The sequence below is a fragment of the Papio anubis genome, chromosome 17 (genome assembly GCF_008728515.1).
Source record: "Papio anubis isolate 15944 chromosome 17, Panubis1.0, whole genome shotgun sequence".
Classification (NCBI taxonomy): domain Eukaryota; kingdom Metazoa; phylum Chordata; class Mammalia; order Primates; family Cercopithecidae; genus Papio; species Papio anubis.
This window is the reverse complement of record NC_044992.1, coordinates 56,334,314-56,354,033: the sequence shown is the minus strand read 5'-3', so window position 1 is coordinate 56,354,033 and position 19,720 is coordinate 56,334,314. Positions and strand designations below refer to the sequence as shown.

The window sequence follows — 19,720 nt, the reverse complement described above, 5'->3', positions numbered from 1 at the left end:
GTCCTTTTTCTTTTCCAGGATCCAATCCAGGATATTAAATGTAATATAAGTTTACATTTATTTTTTAATGTTTTTGGTGTAACTTTTAGCCTAGCATTTAAAAAAATAATGCTAAACATGAAAATGGTATAAGGATAATAGAAGTTACAAAAAATATATTTTTATAGTTATTCAGTGTAAAATACTAAATACTGAAGTGCTGGAAATTATCAGGCTAAAATTTAAATTAAGAAATGGCTTGTATGACCCTTTGTGAGGCTCTGGGGAATTATGGTTCCGATGGTTGGAGCCTCTCAAGAAGAAAATGGTTTGATTTGAGTTTTTGATTTTTTTTTTTTTTTTTTGAGACAGAGTCTTGCTCTGTTGCCAAAGCTAGAGTGCAGTGGTATGATCTTAACTCACTGCAACCTCCACCTCCCAGGTTCAAGCGATTCTCCTGCATCAGCCTCCCCAGTAACTGGGACTACAGGTACGGGCCAGCATGCCAGGCTAATGTTTTGTATTTTTAGTAGAGATGGGGTTTCACCATGTTGGCCAGGCTGGTCTCAAACTCCTGACCTCAAGTGATTCACCTGTCTTGGCCTCCCAACGTGCTGAGATTATAGGCTTGAGCCACTGTACCCAGCCTGGTTTGATTTTAACCACTCTACATTTCACCTGGCCATCAGAGTAAATCTAAATGAAATTGTTAGCATCAGGCACATCCCATGCTTAAAACCTCTCTGGTGCAACAAGGTCAATGTTAAATCCAAGGCTGGCTTTTGAGGCACTTTGCAGTCTGTTCCTGGCTAATCTCTCCATCCTTATTTCCTGTCCCCTGCCCGCTGTACTATGCTTAGAACTTCATTGAATCTCTCACTGGCCTCTAAATGTACTGTGCCCTGCCACTGCTTTTTGCATATGCTGTTTCCTCTACCTGGAATGCTCTTCCCCACCTGGGCCAGGAAAATGGCAACTATTCCCTCAAGATACAGCGTAGATGTCACTGCTATGAAAGTCAGCTAGGGTAAGCACCACTGCACTCTCTTGGGCAGAGGTAGTCACCCCCTTCTTTTTCCTAGAGAGTCCCTTAGTCATGTTGCAATTATGACACTTGTTACAGAAGATTGTGATTTATCTGCTTAGGTGCGTGAGTTCAAGGGCAGGGATTATGTCTTCTTTTTAGCATGGTTTGCTTGAAAGTGCTTGATGCATAATTTGTCAAATGAGAGGTGACATCTTTGGAAATTGCTGTGAGCTTGTGGATAAACAATTAATTAGGTCTCTGCCCACTTTCCATTTACCCCTGATAGCACTGACAAGTTCACCGCTCCTTGGGATGTGTTGGTCCTATATTTGATCTTTTCCTAAAAGATCATCAGGAGAAAAGAGAATAGTACCTACCAACTGTATTTCTTTACTCTCATTACTCTAATTATCTTGGAGACGAATAAAAATTGTTCTTAAAAATTACCTTAGAGAAAAAGGTACTTTTCAGGGTGGGAAATAACCTTATAAACGTTGTTTTTTTTGTTTGTTTGTTTGTTTTTTGAGACAGAATCTCGCTCTGTTGCCCAGGCTGGAGTGCAGTGGTATGATCTCGGCTCACTACAAGCTCTGCCTTCTGGGTTCACGCCATTCTTCTGCCTCAGCCTCCCGAGCAGCTGAGACTACAGGTGCCCGCCACCACGGCCGGCTAATTGTTTTGTATTTTTAGTAGAGACGGGGTTTCACCATGTTAGCCAGGATGGTCTTGATCTCCTGACCTTGCGATCCACCCACCTTGGACTCCCCAAGTGCTGGGATTACAGGCATTACAGGAGTGAGCCACTGCTACGGCCCCTTATAAATATTTTTAAACAGTCATTTGATAGCATTGTAGCTGTTTTCTTAGGAGTCCGCTTACTTTGCAGTGGTTTTCTTCATTGTGTGAATAGCCCCCTCTTCTTGGCTTCAGGGCTTTTGCCTGCACACAGCAGACACAACAGTCCCTCCGGGCACCTGACCCACAGCCGCAGCAGCAGCAAAGGCAGTGTGGAGGAGATCATGTCGCAGCCAAAGCAGAAGGAGTTGGTGGGCAGCGTGCGGCAGAAGATGCTTCTCGACTACAGCGTGTACATGGGCAGGTGTGTCCCCCAGGAAAGCCGAAGCCCCCAGAGGAGCCCCCTGCAGAGTGCAGAGAGCAGCCCCACAGCTGGAAAGAAGGTAAAGCTGGCTGCTGGGCCGGGCCTTTTTCACTTTTGGACTTAGACACATTTCTTCATGCCCCGAAGCCCTGTTCTGGGCACCGGGATAACAGTGGTACACAAGACAGAGAAGGACCCTGCCTTTGGGGAACTTGTAATCTACTCAGGAAGACAGCAAGAAACAAGCACCCGGTGGCGGGAAGAATGAAAATAAAGTCAGACAAGGGAGGAGGGAAAGTGGCTGGAACTGCTATTTTATTTATTTATGTATTTATTTTTAATTTTAAAAAGTTTATACTGTTTTTCTCTGCTATTTTGGATGGGTAGTCAGGAAGGGCTTCTTTGAGAAGGTGACTTTTGGGCACAGACCTGTTGGTCATGGGGGAGTGAGCTGCGGTGATGGGTGTGGGAGGAGCATTCCCGGTGGGAAAAGCAGTAACCCAAGGGCCCGTGGCAGGCATGTGCTTGGAATATTCGAGGAACAGCAAGGAGGCCTGGTCTGACAGTGAACAAGGGAAAGGGGGAGGTAGGGAGGCTGGAGGATCAACAGGGACCTTGGCTTTGTTCTGAGGTGGGGGAGGGATGGGAGGCCATGGGAGGGTTTTGAGCAGGGTATGGTGTTGACTGACCTACATATAAAAAGATAAGTGACTCTTGGTGGAGAACTGGCTGTAGAGGGAAAGAAGGAGTGGGAGGTGACTGTCATAGTGAAGCCTGGACCAACGTGAGGGTGGTGACAGTAGGTGGTGAGGAGAGGCTGGGCTGGGGTGTGCGTGGCAGGAGACACTGGCTGGATTTGCTGTCGGGAGAGAATGTGGAGGCCAAGATTTGCACTTTGACCTAAGCAACTGGATGATCACTAGGGGTTGTTACAGAATCACTGGTGATTCAGGTCTCATTCCTCCATAACCATTGCATTTTCAAATTCTCAGTCTCCTCGGCTATGCCCGGTGCTTTTGAAGATTTACCATGAACATTCTTTACAAAGTGTAATGGGACATGGACTTAGGATCATCTGTGGTAAGATAACTCCTGTAAGCTACCAGATGCCAGGCCCTGTTAGACACTTTAATAGAATTACTCTGCTCTCATGAACAGTCCTGCAAACTAGACAAGATTGTTTCCATTTTGTAAGTGAAGAAATGGAGGCTTGATGAAGTTAGGTAGCTTAGTCACACAGTTGCTGAGTGATGGAGTGTGCAAAACCTGACCAGAGACCCCAGGGCCCCTTGGCTCACGGAGACTCTTTTGCTGGGTTATTCTGAAAGCCTGCTTGGCCTGAGGCCTCCTGCCTCTACTTTGCACACTATTCAGAGGCACAGTCTCTGCCTGGGGGACATAGCCTCTCTTTCACATCCAGGTGTTTGACCTCCTTTTTTTTTTTTTTTTTTTGAGACAAGCTTTCGCTGTGTCACCCAGGCTGGAGTGCAGTGTCGTGAACACGGCTCACTGCAGTCTCGACCTCCTGGGCTCAAGTGATCTTCTCATCCTCCTGGGCTCACCCTCCCAAGTAGCTGGAACTACAAATGTGTGCCACCAGGTCCAGCTAATTTGTGTATTTTTGTAGAGTTGGGGTTTCACCATATTGCCCAGTCTGGTCTTGAACTCCTGAGCTCAAGAGATCCACCTGCCTTGGCCTCCCAAAGTGCTGAGATTACAGGTGTGAGCCACCACCTTTGGCTGTGTTTGACCTCTTACAATGACCATGTGTATTTCTGTTCTTAATGAGAAGCAAGCCATTGCTCTTTATCCGTTGATCCTCTTCAGTGTGGAAGAGGTCACTCACCTGATCTGTTTGAATTTGTCAGGGCAATAAAAGACCATATGCTTCAAGCCTCCTGAGTAGCCAAGACTACAGTCACACGCTACCACGCCTGGCTAATTTTGTATTTTTAGTAGAGACGGAGTTTCACAATGTTGGCCAGGCTGGTCTTGAACTCGTGACCTCTGGTGATCCACTCTCATCGGCCTCCCAAAGTGGTGGGATTACAGCGTGAGCCGCTGCGCCTGGCCTCTGCTGAAGTTTTTGGTTTTTTTAGATGAAGTCTCACTCTGTCTCCCAGACTGGAGTGCAGTGGCGTGATCTCGGCTCACTGCAAGCTTCGCCTCATGGGTTCACGCCATTCTCCTGCCTCAGCCTCAGGAGTAGCTGGGACCGCAGGCACCCGCCACCATGCCCGGCTAATTTTTTTTTTTTTAGTAGAGATGGAGTTTCACCGTGTTAGCCAGGATGATCTCGATCTCCTGACCTCGTGATCCGCCACCTCGGCCTCCCAAAGTGCTGGGATTACAGGCTTGAGCCGCTGCGCCTGGCCGAACATTTTTTAAAACCACATTGCACTTCCTGGCCCCCTGTGGCAGATTAGGAAGGAATAATTTCATCTTTTCTTGATACTTTAAAGACTCAATACAACAAACAGAAACTTAGGCCTGTCGTCATACAGGGAGTATAGAGGTCAAAAGGCCTGTCACCCCCAGTCTGAGACTCTGTGATACTTTCTCCCAGTTGTCAGTTGGCTGGTGTTGCTGTGTTAGCTTTTCCTTGAGCCCTTGTCCCCATCTTCTACCCCCAACCCTAATGTTAATTTAATGACTGATAGCTGCCATGGGCTAGGAAACTGAGAGCCAGAATTGTGTGAATTCTGGCTCTCAGTTTGAGAGAGCCAGAGAGAGAAATGTCTTCGAAAGGGCCTTTGAAGAAAGAAAGTACATGAGCTCTAGTGCTAGCCCCCCACAACCCCTTAGCCTTCCTGGAGCGTGTGTGAGCTGTATCCTGACTCTCCGGGATGGTCTGGCAGTGGAGACGGTCTTGACTTTTGTTCCAGTTACCTATTGGTGCAGAACAAGCAACCCCCAAAGTGGTGGCTTCAAGCAATAACAACTATTTATTTTCCTCCTGAATTTGTGATTCAGACAAGGCCTAGCGGACGGCTTCTGTCTGCTGCATGCAGACTCACCTGGGGAGGCGGGGCTGGAGGATCTGCTTCTGGGATGGCTCACCCCCATGGAGGGTATGTAGATGCTGGTTGTTGACTGGAGCTCATCTGGGGCTGAGTGCTAGGGGGGCCTCAGTTTTCCATTTAGCCTGGCCTTCTTCAGCACAGAAACTGGGTTCCCAGGGCAAGCACCCCAAGAAGGAGCTGGGCTGAAACTGTGTTACCTACTGTCATAAGTAAGGTGCCACTTCCATCACGCTCCATTAGTCAAGGCACCCACAGAGCCCTCCCAGGTTCAAGGAGAGGGGCATAGATTTTACTTCTTGCCATGGGAGTAGCAGATTCCCAGAAGAGCCTGTGGGATGGGAAATGTCATTGCACCATTTTGGGAAAGTGGGGTCTGCTCCAGTGTTCTTATACTACATTTATTCCTTCCTTTACAAGTCAGTGGAGATTATTCTTTGCCAGTTTCTTTATTTTGTGATTTGAGCTAATGAAGGCCCTCTTCCCAATCCCTGTTGGTTTTCTTTTCTGTGCATGTGAAACATTAACATGGTTCCAAAAATCAGAGCTGTACAACGGCATATTCAGAAAAAACTTACTTCCCGGCCTTATTCCTTCTGTCTCTCCAGGCCATTCCGACTCACCCCCTGTAATGAACCAGCCTCCTTAGTCTCTGGCTTATACTTTCTGTATTTCTTATTTCCCCTTCTGTCTTATTAAGAGGCTGGCATGCTATGGATATTCTTTTGTATGTTGTTTTTTTCACTTACCAATACATTCTGGAAATCACTCCCCATCGGCTCATAGGCACCCCCCCACCCCCTTTCTTTTTAAACAGCTGCAAAGTGCTTCACTGTGAGGATGTTCCATAGTTTATTCAGTCTCTCTCCTTTATGGGCATATAAGTTTACAATATTTTGCAATTATAAACAATGCGGCAGAATACCTTGGTGACTGTATTTTTGTGCTGTTTGGGGTATGTCTTCAGTGTGAAACCTTAGAAGTAGGATTGCTAGGTCAGATGGCGAGTGCACACATAGTTTTGTCAGATATTTCCAAATTCCATTCTATAAGGGTGGCAGCAATGTTTATTCCCAGCAGGAAGGTATGGCAGTGCCCATTTCCCCACAGTCTTGCCAAATGCGGACCATTTGGAAGTCATTAGCACTCATCTCCCTTGCCAAAGCCAAGTTATTTTTTAGGGTCCATATCGCCTCTGATATCATGAGTCCAGGAAGGACTCAGAGGGGTGAGGGATACACAGGGGCCTTTGGCATCTCTTCAAGTTGTACCATCACATCTTCAATGTCAGCCACCCACCACCCCCGAGACTCTTGCCTGAGTGGCCTATTCCCTTCTCTTTCAGAGGTGGGGCTTAGAATGCAGCTCTAGCCTTTGCCGCAACCTCTTTCTAACCCCCACCCTCACCCTACTTCTGCCTCTTATAGGTCATGGCTAAAGCATCTCTTACCCTGAGGACTCTAGGACCTGATGGCCACTTGTACATACTTGGTCTCCTTTTTCTCGTGTTGCTCAATGCTAAACGAGTTCGACCACTGTTCAGGAAGTGAATGGAGCATTGTGAGATCACTGGTACTCAGGATCCAAACCAATGTTAAACATACGCAGTGATAAAATTAGTAAATATAGACTAGATTTGTATTAAACGATGCTAAACATTATTGGCAATTACTCCTTTTTTTTGAGACAGGATTTCACTCTGTCACCCAGGCTGGAGTGAGTGCAGTGGCACAATCACAGCTCACTGCAGTCTTGACTTCCCACGCTCAAGCGATCTTCCCACTTCAGCGCCCCAAGTACCTGGGACTGCAGGTGCACCCCACTACCCTTGGCTAATTTTTGTATTTTTTGTAGAGATGAGGTTTCGCCATGTTGCTCAGGCTAGTCTCGAACTCCTGAGCTCAAACCTGCTTCAGCCTCCTAAAGTGCTAGGATTACAGACATGAGCCATTGCACCCAGCCTTTTGGCAGTTATTCTTACCTATGATAATTAAAAATGTTTAGGGGATTCTTCATATTGAAATAACAGCTTTGGAGCTATTAAGCTCAAAATTTGAATTAGAAAATATCACTATTTTGGGGGCCAAGGGCCTAGTTTTCTAAATGTTTAGTGCCTGGTTTGGGAGGGATTTAATTCAGGAAACAAGGAAACTCTCTTTTTAAAAACATCTACAAGTACAATAGTACTACTTCCAGCATGGGTACATCAGGAAGAGAGACCCCACAGGCCGGCTGCAGATTTGCTCAGGGGTGTGAGTCCAAGGAAGCTGCTGGTTCTGTGTGCCCTGTATTGCCTGCCTGGGAGAGAGGCCATGGTGCCTGTCCTCCAGTAGTGAGGCTCTGGTGTTCAGGTTGCATAAGGCACTTCCACTCTCCATTTCAACAGACGGCTTTAAAAAATGTTAGAGATAATATTAACATATGCCACCCGGTATGGAGAGTCCTGTCCTCATTACTACTAGTTGTGCTCATCATCTCATGTCTATAAACTGGATTACTCATGTTATCAGAAGATGAAAATGTTACAAAGCAAATAGGAGTCGATAGAAACCAGGAAGTCTGTAACTGGCAGAATAGTTTTGCAGGACTTCCCTTGCTGCCCCCACAAAGTAGGCTTTTTAAACACCTAGAAGTGGAATAGGAAAATGTTTATGGTGCACTAAGTAAAAAAATGAAGCTATATATCCAATTTAAAAATAAACTTTAAAAAGAATACAGACAAGAGTGCTAAAACAAATCAGTGGAAAGCAAGAATAGTCTCTTCAACAAATGGTGCGGGAACAACTGGATATCTACGGGCAAGAGAATGGAGTTGGCCCTCTACCTCACACCATACACAAAAATTAACTCAAAATGGATCATAGACCTCAATATAAGAGCTGAAACTATAAAACGCTCAAAACAGAAGTGAATCTTTGTGACTTTCAGTTCGGTAAACCTTCTTAGCTAAGATACTAAAAGCATAAGCAACCAAAGAAAAGATAGATAAATTGGACTTCATCAAAATTAAAAACTTTTGTGCTGCCAACAATACCATCAAGAAAGTGAAAAGATAACCCACAGGATGGGAGAAAATGTTTACAAGTCATTTATCTGATAAGGGTCTGGTACCTAGAAATATAAAGGACTGGTACCTAGAAATATAAAGGACTCTTATAACTAAATAACAAAGAGATAAATAACCAGATTAAGAAATGGGGCTGGGTGCAGTGGCTCACGCCTGTAATCTGAGCACTTTGGGAGGCCAAGGCAGGAGGATCACTTGAGCTTAGGAGTTCAAGACCAGTCTGGGCAACATCTTGAGACTGCATCTCTACAAAAAAGAAGAAAAAAAATCAGCCAGACATAATGGCATGTGCCTGCAATCTCAGCTACTCAGAAGGCTGAATCAGGAGAATTGCTTGAGTCAGGGAGGTCAGAGTGGCAGTGATTAGTGATTGCACCACTGCACTCCAACCTGAGCAACAGAGCAAGACCCTGTCCCAACAAAAAAGGGCAAAGGATCGGAATAGACATTTCTCCAAAGAAAATACACTAACGGCCAAATAAGCAGGCACATGAAAAGATGCTCAGTATCATTAGTCATCAAGGAAATGTGAATCAAAACCACAGTCAGATGTCACTTCACACCCACCCAGATGGCCACAATGAAAAAGACAGATGATGACCAGGCATGGTGGTGGCTCACACTTGTAATCCCAACACTTTGGGAGGCTGAGGCAAATGGACCACTTGAGGTCAGGAGTTCGAGACTAGCCTGAGCAAGGTGACAAAACTTCATCTCTACCAAATAAATAAATAAATAAATAATAAAATTTTTGAAAAGATAGATGATAACAAGTATTAGTGAGGATGTAGAGAAATTGGAGTCCTCGGCTGTGGGCGGTGGCTCACACCTATAATCCTAGCACTTTGGGAGACCGAGGTGGGTGGATTGCCTGAGCTCAGGAGTTCGAGACCAGCCTGGGCAACATGGCAAAATCCCATCTCTACTAATAATACAAAAAATTAGCCAGGCATGGTGGCGCATGCCTGTAATCCCAACTACTGGGGAGGCTGAGGCACAAGAATCACTTGAACCTGGGAGGCAGAGGTTGCAGAGAGCTGCAATCACGCCACTTCACTCCAGCCTGGGTGACAGAGTGAGACTCTACCTCAAAAAAAAAAAAAAAAAAAAAGAGGAAAGGAAAGGAAGGGAAGGAAGGAACTGGAGTCCTCATACGTTGCTGTCAGGAATGTAAAATGGTCCGGCCACTGTGGGAAATAGTTTGGTATTTCCTCAAAAAGTTAAAGAGAGTCACCGTATGAGCCAGCAGTTCCGCTCCTAAATATATATCCAGGAGAAATGAAAATACATGTTTACACAAACACTTGTACACAAATATTTATAGTAGCATTATTCACAATAGCCAAAAATGAAAAATGGTGGGGGCACAGTGGCTCACGCCTGTAATCCCAGCACTTTGGAAGGCTGCGTTGGGTGGATCCCTTGAGGCCAGGAGTTTGAGACCAGGAGGATGGCCAATATGGCAAAACCCCATCTCTCAGGCATAGTAGTGCATGCCTGTAGTCCCAGCTACTCAGGAGATTGAGGCACAAGAATGGCTTGAACTCAGGAGGCATAGATTGCAGTGAGCCAAGATCACGCCACTGCACTCCAGCCTGGATGACACAGCGAGACTCTGTTTAAAAAAACAAAACAAAAGTGGTAAACAACCCACATTTCCATTAACTGGTGAGTGGATAAAGTATGGTATAGCATAGACGATAATATTATTATGCAATAAAAATAAGTTTGTTATGCAATAAAAAGGAGGCACTGCTACAACATGGATACACCTTGCAAATGTTAGTGAAGGGAGTCAGTCACAAAAGAACACATTGTATGACTTCATTTACAGGAAATGTCTAGAATAGGCAAATTCATATAGACAAACTAGTTGTTTCCTAGACTGGTGGGCAGGGGGATGGGGAGGAGTTGGGGAGGAATAGGGAGTGACTGCTAATGGGTGCAGGGTTTCTTTGGGGGGTGATGAAAATGTTCTAAAATTGACTGTGGTGATAGCTATACAACTCTCAATATACGGAAAACTGCTGAATTGTACTCTATTTTTAAAAATTATTTTTGTGTTAAAATACATAAAGTTTGCCATCTTAATCATTTAAAAATGTATAGTTCAGTAGAATTAAATACATTCATAATGTTATGCATTGACCACCACCATTCTCTTCAACTTGTATAACTGAAACTCTATACTCATTAAACAGTAACTCCCCATGTTCCCCTCCTCCCAGCCCCTAGCAACCACCATTCCCTCCCTGTCTCTCGGATTTTGACTATCCTAAGTACCTCATATAAGTAGAATTATACAGTATTTGTCTTTTTGTGACTGACTTATTTCACTTAGCCTAATGCCCTCAAGATTCACCCATGTGGTAGCATAAGTCAGAATCGCCTTCCCTTTTGAGACTGAATCATGCTCCATGTGTGTACCCCATTTTGCTTATCCATTCCTCCGTCGGTGGGTGCTTGGCTTGCTTGCACATTTTAGCTATTGTGAATGATGCTGCTCTGAACATCAGTGTACACATATCTCGTCTTGAGACCCTGCATTCAGTTTGTTGGGGTATATAGCCAGAAGTGAAATTAGTGCATCTTAAGGGTAATTCTGTTTAAATTGTTTAAGGAACCATAATACTGTTTTCCACAGAAGCTATGGAAGGGTGCTCTTTAGATGGATGAATTGTATAATCTGTGAATTACATCTAAGTAAAACTGAAAAAAGAAAAAGAAAAAACCAGCCAGGCGCGGTGGCTCACGCCTGTAATCCCAGCACTTTGGGAGGTCAAGGCTGGCGGATCACATGAGGTTGGGAGTTTGAGACCAGCCTGACCACCATGGAGAAACCTGTCTCTACTAAAAATACGAAAAATTAGCCGGGTGTGGTGGTGAATGCCTGTAATACCAGCTACTTGGGAGGCTGAGGGAGGAGAATCCTTGAACCCGGGAGGTGGAGCTTGCAGTGAGCCAAAATTGCGCCACTGCACTCCAGCCTGGGCGACAGAGCAAGACTCCTTCTCAAAAAAAAAAAGAATACAAAACCATGTAGCTAGATCTAATTTTGCTTTTTTTTTTTTTTTTTTTTGAGACAGAGTCTTGCTCTGTCGCCAGGGTGGAGTGCAGTGGCACGGTCTTGGCTCACTGCAACCTCTACCTCCCGGGCTCAAGCGATTCTCCTGTCTCAGCCTACTGAGTAGCTGGGACTATAGGCATGCACCACCATGCCCAGCTAATTTTTGTATTTTTGGTAGAGACAAGATTTCACCATGTTGGCCAGGATGGTCTCAATCTCTTGCCTCCATGGTTTGCCCGCCTCGGCCTCCCAAAGTGCTGGGATTACAGGCATGAGCCACCATGCCCGGCCTAATTTTGCTTTTTAAAAGTTCTATATTCTTAAATGTTTATATACACTGAAAAGAAACTGAAAGAAAATATAGTAAAAATGTTTTAAATAATGTTTAAAATGTTTTAAATCTGAGTAGCGGGATTATGGATGTTTTCTACAGTACATATGCATTTTTTTTTAATCAAAGGAAACAAACAAACACAGGGGTAGGGTCCTCCGCTGTGTCATCTCCTGGACCACACTGTCCCTTATGCAACCCCCCCGGCAGTACACTGGGTGTGGCCAAAGAGGACTGGGGGCACTACACACTCTTTGTAACAGAAAAGCTGGGCTGGCCTCCTGGCCATTTTTAATAGGAAATGTTACACCACAGACTTCAGTAAATCTGTCCTACTTTAGTTTGAGAGGTTAGTTTTAAATAACATATATCCCAAGAGCTACGCAGTTTCGATGGGCTTGCTTCAGCTTCAAACCATTGAATTTTCTCTACACTTATTTGGAAGCCATTTTTGGAAAGTTACCATTTCATATACAGTTGAGATGGTGAAATGAATATCCTCCACACATTTCATCCTATAGCCAAATGGTGATATTAGGAAATGTATGCACATTGATTCTTTAAGCTCTTAAATTTTTATGACATTCGTTGAGACTTCCTAGCAGGCTGTTGAATCCAGGTTTCCCTCATGAAGCTTCTTTGATGCATTATCGATGTTCTGCTCTGGAATTTTTCTTTGTTCCCAGTGTGTCTGTGGAGAGAAGCTTGCATTGGAAAAAGGAACTGTTGAAAAAAAAACCTGCGTGTCGGTTATTTCAGAAATTTGTTTACCACATCATATGCCATTGGCTTGGACATACATTGTGAAATAGCCTTTGTTTCTTGCTATTTTGTGCTAAAACTGTTTCCCTGTGAGTAACTAGGGTTGTAAAGAAAGGCTAATAAAGGGTAGATGCTCCCTCTAGGGAAGGGAAAAGGTAACTTATTCTCTTGTGTAACCTACACATCTAAAGTAAGACATATGGTGTCTTACGTGGGCAGCAACTTAGTACTGTCTGAGGGGCCAGGTGGGCATTGCCCTTGGATGAGTGTTTATGCAGAAGTCTGTATAAATAATCGGATGGGATTCAAAGACAGTAACCTCAGAAAAGCTGAACGAGTTACCCTGGGGGCTGGGAAGGGACTGTTCAGTCAGAGAGAAAAGGGATTCAAAAAAACATGTACAAGTTGTGGCATGGCCAAGCATTCACCGCTGCAGACTCTTGCCCTTCCATCCAGGACGTAGTGATGGAAAATGTCTTGGTTAAAGACAGAAAACGTCACAGTACTAGAAAAGCCCAGATAGAATCCGTGTCCATTAAGAAGAGTGAGGCAGATCCATGTCTTCTGAAATGGGCTGACCAGCATGCCTTCTTTTTTAAACCTTTTTTTTTTTTTAAATGAGACTCACCAACGTTCATAAGGGAGACCTTTGAAAACTCAAATTTGAAGGACTCCTGTAGAATATAAAGTCCTGCAGTGACATGTGATTGAAAAATGTAAGCGAACCCTAGGCCCCCCAGAAAGAGAGGGCACAGGCTGTGGAAGTGTGTCCGGAGCTGTTTCCTGCCAGTGGGTTTGTGGTCTCGCTGACTTGAAGAATGAAGCCATGGACCTTAGTGGTAAGTGTTGCAGCTCTTAAAGGTGGCACAGACCCAAAGAGTGAGCAGTAGCAAGGTTTATTGTGAAGAATAAAAGGACAAAGCTTCCACAGCGTGGAAGGGGGCACAAGCGGGTTGCCATGGCTGCTGGCTGGGGTGGCCAGCTTTTATTCCCTTTTTGTCCCCACCTATGTTCCGTTTTTGTCCTATCAGAATGCCCTTTTTTCAATCCTCCCTGCGATTGGCTACTTTTAGGATCCTGCTGATTGGTGCGTTTTACACCAGAGTGCTGATTGGTGCATTTTACAGAGCACTGATTGGTGCGTTTTTACAGAGCGCTCATTGATGCATTTTACAATCCTCTTGCTAGCTACAGAGTGCTGATTGGTGCGTTTTTACAACCCTCTTGTAAGAAAATTCCTCCAAGTCCCCACTGGACCCAGGAAGTCCAGCTGGCCTCACCTCTTAGCAAGACTAGCAGAGAGCTGGGATGAGCAGTGTGCTGGCTCAGGCACAGCTCAGTGACTGGTGAGCACCAAGCTTCAAATGATTGCGTGGAGCTGTGTGCTGTAGGCCTTGGGAGTACTCACAATCAGATCTGCAGATTCAAATCCACGCACACCAAGCAACAACATGTGCACCATACCACTGACCCAGGCACACAGCTGCCCAGAATGGATAGCACTGGCATGAATACACAAGCACAAAGCGTGGAGGTGATGAGAGTGTCTAGTGTGTGTTATAGCTGCAGCCAGCCCGTGAGGGCAGAACAGATGCACTTATAGACGCCATAGAGGGAGGGGAAAGGGGGAATAATTCACAGATTCTGCATTTCTAAATCTTAATATTTGCTTTCCAAAGCTCATTGTTTCTGCAAGGCTACAGTCTAATTGGAGACCTCAGCACAGGAAAATGTCAGCTATATCAGGGGGCCAGCTACCCTTCCCCCACCCCCACCGCCACACACAGGACAGAGCAGATAGAGGACGGGAGAACAGGACTCTGTGTCAGGCGCTGCACTCATTTCTAAAATGGAAGTAAAGTTCCTGTCTTTCCAGGGTATTGTGAGACATGAGTGGACCTGAGACAGGAGTGTGCCCATAGGGCTGGCATGTGGTCAGTGGACAGCTGCTACATGACTGAGTTCTCAGCCCGTGCCTGCACCAACCGCATAAACCTTACAACACGGTCTGTGGGTGCTGCTCTTTACCCCTTCTTTATTTCCATCCCTGACCCCCTCCAGGCCAGAGTGCGTAGTCTAATGATTAGCCAAGGAAATCAGAGACTCAGATTCGCTCTCTCCCCCACCTCACACATGGGCCACAGCAGATGCTTCAGATGGATCGTATCAAATGGAAGTAAGGATCGGGGTATTTCACTGGGCCTAGATTGGTGAGAACAGCTGTAGATGTTTCATGGAAGCCCTGAGAGCAGCTCTCTCTAATCCAGATCTGTGATTCTTTGTCTTGCCTGTTGATTACATTACGAAGGGAGTGTCTGAAACTCCTGATGCTCACTGAAATCAGTGACTCTGGGGGTAGGATCCAGGCATCAGTATTTTTAAGCATCCCGGGAGTATTTTGACCTCACAGGGTTCAGGCTGAACTTGAGTCCTGACCGTTGGGAAACTGTGGTGTCTGCCTGGATGAGCACCAGCTTGACAATTACACATCCAAGCCTTAGCTTGAAGAAAGATGGGCAGGCATTTTATCAGATGTATCACTGATGCATAATGTTGATACCAAGCTGATTTGGAGGCAGAGCAGTTTGGCTAAGCTAATTGTATGAAATATTAACTGGTGTACAGGAAGACTGGTAGAAAAAGAAAACAGACAAAGAGAAGGTTTTAGCCGTGATGGCAGCTTTCATTTCTCCCCTTTTCTAGTCACCAATATAATGTGCGACTTGTAATTTATAGGGAAGGAGAATGACTCCTGTGATCTCCTGTTTCTATAAGGAGGGACCTTCAGTGACTTTATAAAAATAAGCACCTGTCTTATTCTGCAGTTGCTTTCTAGCTAATTTTGGTCCCTTTTCTTTTGCCAGTTGCCAGAGGCTCCACCCTCTGAGGAGGAAGAACAGGAAGCCTGGGTGAATGCCTTGCTTGGAAGAATATTTTGGGACTTCTTAGGAGAGAAATACTGGTCTGATCTGGTGTCTAAGAAGATCCAAATGAAACTCAGCAAAATAAAGGTATCACTTTCCACACAAGAGGCTCCTAATCCTCTATACTTCTTCATTTCTGGAAGTTTTGTGCCCTTATGTCCTAAGTGAAAAATAACTTGGTTCAAGCATATAACATATGAGGGTAGTAAGTTCTCAAACAGCACATCTGACCTTGACCACAGACTGACCTTATGATTAACTGGGGGCTTAGTGAACATTAATGTTTACTCATTTTCTTGTGGTGCCCTCATTGTTATCCACTCTAGGTGATAATCCAGAATTTGGTTTGGGAAAATGTGAGCTCTTGTAACCAATTTGTCTTATATAATTGTTATTTTTATGTTGGAAAAGAACTTAAATTGTACATCCAGAGCCCACCCAGCCCCACAGCAGTCTAGGCCACATGGTATATCCTCTGAGGAAAATACAGATTACTTAAGGCCTCTTAGTATACTCACTGAAGAAAACATGAGACTACTTAAGGCCTCTTAGTAAACTGAGGAAAATACCAGACTACTTAAGCCCTCTTTCCCAGGCTGTGCTCCCTCTCAAGCTGGGAAAGTTAGCACTGCACTTTAAGTGTGTCTGTGTTTGACCTTTACTTTTTGGCCAGATGGTACTTTATTTTGGGCTCTCTTTGCTGAAGAAACACTCTGGTGCTAATCCAGGCCCAGTTGGAAGTGAGTTTGAACTGTGTAAGTATGGCTGTCATTAAATGACTCATTTGCCAACCAGGAGACCTTATTGAGGATCTTGAGGTTCTTTTAAATTAAGTTTTTGACCCAATGAAGACCCAGCCAAGGAAGAGTCACTTTGGATCCCAAATCCTCACCAAACACTGTCAGTAGCTTAAGTCAGTAGCTCTGAAGTTGTATGGATCAGAGATATTTTTGAGAAGCAGAAACCTATGAGATCCTTTCACTAGAAAAACACGTTGACACAAAATTTTGCCCATTATCTCAGAAAGTTCAAGGACGCTAGACTAAGAAACAGTGAACTATGATAAACTAGATTAGAAGGAAAATATGGGCATAGAGGAGCTTCAGGTTGATTTCTGTCGTTCTTTTGAGTAAAGAACAGAGCTTTTCCTGCCTCGTCAAACTCTGGCTGCTGTCTGTGGGCCAGTGTCCCTTCTTCCCCAGCTCCTGAGAAAGAGGAAGGAGGGGCTGCCCTCTGAGCCAGAAGGGTGGATTTCAAGGCAGATTTTGGGGGAGGGCTCTGTTGACAAGTGTCAGCCTGTTTGTGTTCCTGAGGTAGTTTGAGGGTTGAACGTGCTTCTGCTAGCCAGTTCCATAGCAGGAGACAACAGGTAGCAGTAACCCTCTGTGTTGGGAGATGCAGTGTCAGTAGCCAATCTAGAGCTCACTCAGCCTCTCCGTGTTTTTGGAAATGATGGAGGGCTTGAGTTCCAGGTGAAGGCATATGGGTAGGGCTGGCCCTGCTCTTTTCCCAGAGTCTATCTCGAGCCCTTCCCTAAGCAAGAGGGGCCCTTCCCTGAGCAGGAGGGCTGCAGTTCCTGGCAGTGTGCAAAAAGAAAGGAGGACATACTTGAACTCCAGATGGGATGCTGCTCCCCTGCTACAAGCATTCCAAAACCAACCTGAGCCAGGAGTGCTGGTGCACACCTATAGTCCCAGAAACTTGGGTTGCTGAGGCGAGAGGATGACTTGAACCCAGGAGTTCTGAGCTATGATCGCACCACCAAACTCCAGCCTGGGTGACAGAGCAAGACTCCCATCTGTGAAAACAACAGCAGCAACAACAAAACCAAACTGGTTTGAGAGGTCCCACCCTTCTCTCTTGAGCTGGAAGTCCACAGAGCCTCTGCCCTGTTTGTGAAGGTGCCCCCCTCATCCTGGAGAAAGTTGAGGGAAAGACTGTTTTCATTTTCTCCTGTTGATTATCATGGAGGCGTTTGTAGTTCACAGACTTAAACTTCCTTTTGTTTTTTGAGGTCAGAAGTACTAAAAGGTTAGAGTGGAGAAGTGTGGCCTAGATGCAGCAGTGCCAGAGGCTAGAGGTGGGCAGTGAGTTCCATCCATGCCCTCCACCCCCTCCTGATCTGCTTCACTGTGAAGTGCCTGCAGACCAGAGGAGCCCCTGGTAACAGAAGAAACAGGAAAGCAGAAGGATATTACCAAATTCTGAAGCTGTCACCACCCCTACCAAAAGAACTGATTGCCACCAAATATCCAAGTACCCCTGGGAGGAACTAAGCCTTAAGCCTAGTAGTGAGTGGGTATTGGTTAATAGCCAGTCAAGAGCCAAAATGGGGATAGGGAAGTGGTGTCTAGAGGAGCGTGAGCTTTCCCCTGTGACACAGATCTCCCCGATCCCCTGGTTCCCTGGAAGGCCTGACATGGAGAACTCTTTGCTGGCCTTGCCCTCACTCCTGTGGCTCAGTGTCAGACTGACATTCCCATAGAAACACCGTTGGATGTCCAGGCATGGTAGCTCATGCCTGTAATCCAGCACTTCAGGAGGCCAAAGTGGAGGAAATCTTGAGCCCAGTAGTTTGAGACTAGACTAGGCAACATAGCGAGACCCTATCTCTACAAAAAATAAAAAAATTATCCAGGCGTGATAGTGGCATGTGCCTATAGTCCCAGCTACTCAGAAGGCTGAGGTGGGAGGATTGCTTCACCCCAAGAGGTTGTGGCTACAGTGAGCCATGATTGCACCACTGCACTCCAGCCCAAGTGACAGAGCAAAATCCTGTTTCAAAAAAAAAGAAAAGAAACACTGTTGGAGGTAACAGTATTCCCTGGCTCTCCCTTGGAAGTCTCTCTAACTTGGCATGCTCCCTGAAGCACGGCATTTGAATGACAACAGTGGACAAAAAGGACAGGGCAAGTGTGCAAGACTTTGGTTACATTCTTGGCCAAGTAGCATTTTGTAGGTTGATAGGCCAACACCACTTACAACATTAATGCTTTGGAAAAAGGTTTTCCAAATATAGCAAACACCAATTCAAAACTACGCCTTTGAACACTGTCTCTACTCACATTTTGTTCATCATAGACATTATAACCTCTTTAACGTAACCCTTTCCCCCAACAAAAAATCACAGATGACATTCTATCAGAGATTACATTCTATCAGAGATTACATTCTATCAGAGATGACATTCTATCAGAGATGACATTCTATCAGAGATTACATTCTATCAGAGATTACATTCTATCAGAGATTACATTCTATCAGAGATTACATTCTCTGATTGGTGAATCCTGAAAGTTTATGTTTCTCTGCAGAGAAACAGCTGAAGAGGTCCAGCCAAGTTAGGTATTAAATCCATGCCTGACGAGATGCTACCTCATTTTATGTGGAATATTTAGTTTACATTTAATTTTTAAAAACCTCTTAATTTTATTCTAAATTTTATAAAACTATTGTAACATTCAACTGGAAAAATACTTATGAAAATAACTAAGAGAATTCTGGGAGAAAAAAAAAGGAGAGGGACTTGCCAGATTTAAAAGTATATTGTAAAGCTGAAGTGTATTAGAAAGCTAAAGTAGTCAAGCAGTTTGATACTGGTGGAAATTCGGTACAGACTCCAGTGCAGTGGGAATTTAGTACTTCAAGGTGGCGGAACAGATTAGTAGGGCAAGTGTTCGTTGCTGAATAAATAGGTTGAGATTGCTGACCAACCATTTGGGGGAAAAATTAAGCTAGATCCCTAATTTACATCTTACACTAAAATTATGAATAGAATAAATATTTTTAAGAAATACATATACATCCACAAATGCAAGCAGAGAAAATATAGATGAATTAATTCTATAAGCTTGAGATGAAGTAGGAATTTTTAAGCATGATGCCAGTATTCTTACGTTATTTCCTGTAGAATAAATTCCTACGGATAGATTTGGGCGTATTAGTCAGGGTCCCAGCAGGAAGCAGATGGCACACTCAGATAAGTAACTCTGGGGCGAGTTTGCTGAAGGAAATATTTATAAAGGTGTGGGCAGATGGAGAAAAACCCATAGGGAGAGTGCTACACTCCAGAGCTAGCAGAAGTGGGAGCTGTTACTCTCCCTGGAGTGGCAAAGACAAGGAGCAGTTTCCAGAACTTGGGTAGGGCAGCTGTGTGGAGAGGCTGCCTGTGTTACAGGACTGTGGCCTTCGGTAGATCGGGGGGACAAATGCCCAACAACACTCTTCTCCGTGTGCCTCCCCATCCACTGCCCGTTGGTGTATCCCATGGCCATGCCCAACCAGAAGCTGGAGGGTAAGGGAGACCGTTGGCACAGTTCACACCGACCAACCACTGGGGGTAGTGTGTAGATCTGGCAGGGCAAACAGAAAATGTCCAGCATGAGGTCAAAGGACGTGCTATTTTTCTTTTTTTTTTTTTTTTGAGACAGAGTCTCGCTCTGTC

At 44.9% G+C, this 19,720-nt stretch overlaps 1 protein-coding gene across 9 annotated transcripts in view; it reads left to right on the top strand.

Annotated features, from left to right (window-relative positions):
- The window catches only part of TEX2 (testis expressed 2), a 125,261-nt gene that overhangs the window by 80,221 nt on the left and 25,320 nt on the right, over positions 1-19,720 (top strand). For all 9 annotated transcript variants that reach the window (XR_004179482.1, XR_004179481.1, XM_031657687.1 and 6 more), the window contains exons 5-6: positions 1,937-2,184; positions 15,217-15,363. Coding sequence is in view for 7 of the 9 variants with exons in the window: in XM_031657687.1 (XP_031513547.1) it covers positions 1,937-2,184; positions 15,217-15,363 (395 nt within the window). In the remaining 2 variants the exon portion in view is untranslated. The remainder of the gene's footprint in view (positions 1-1,936; positions 2,185-15,216; positions 15,364-19,720) is intronic.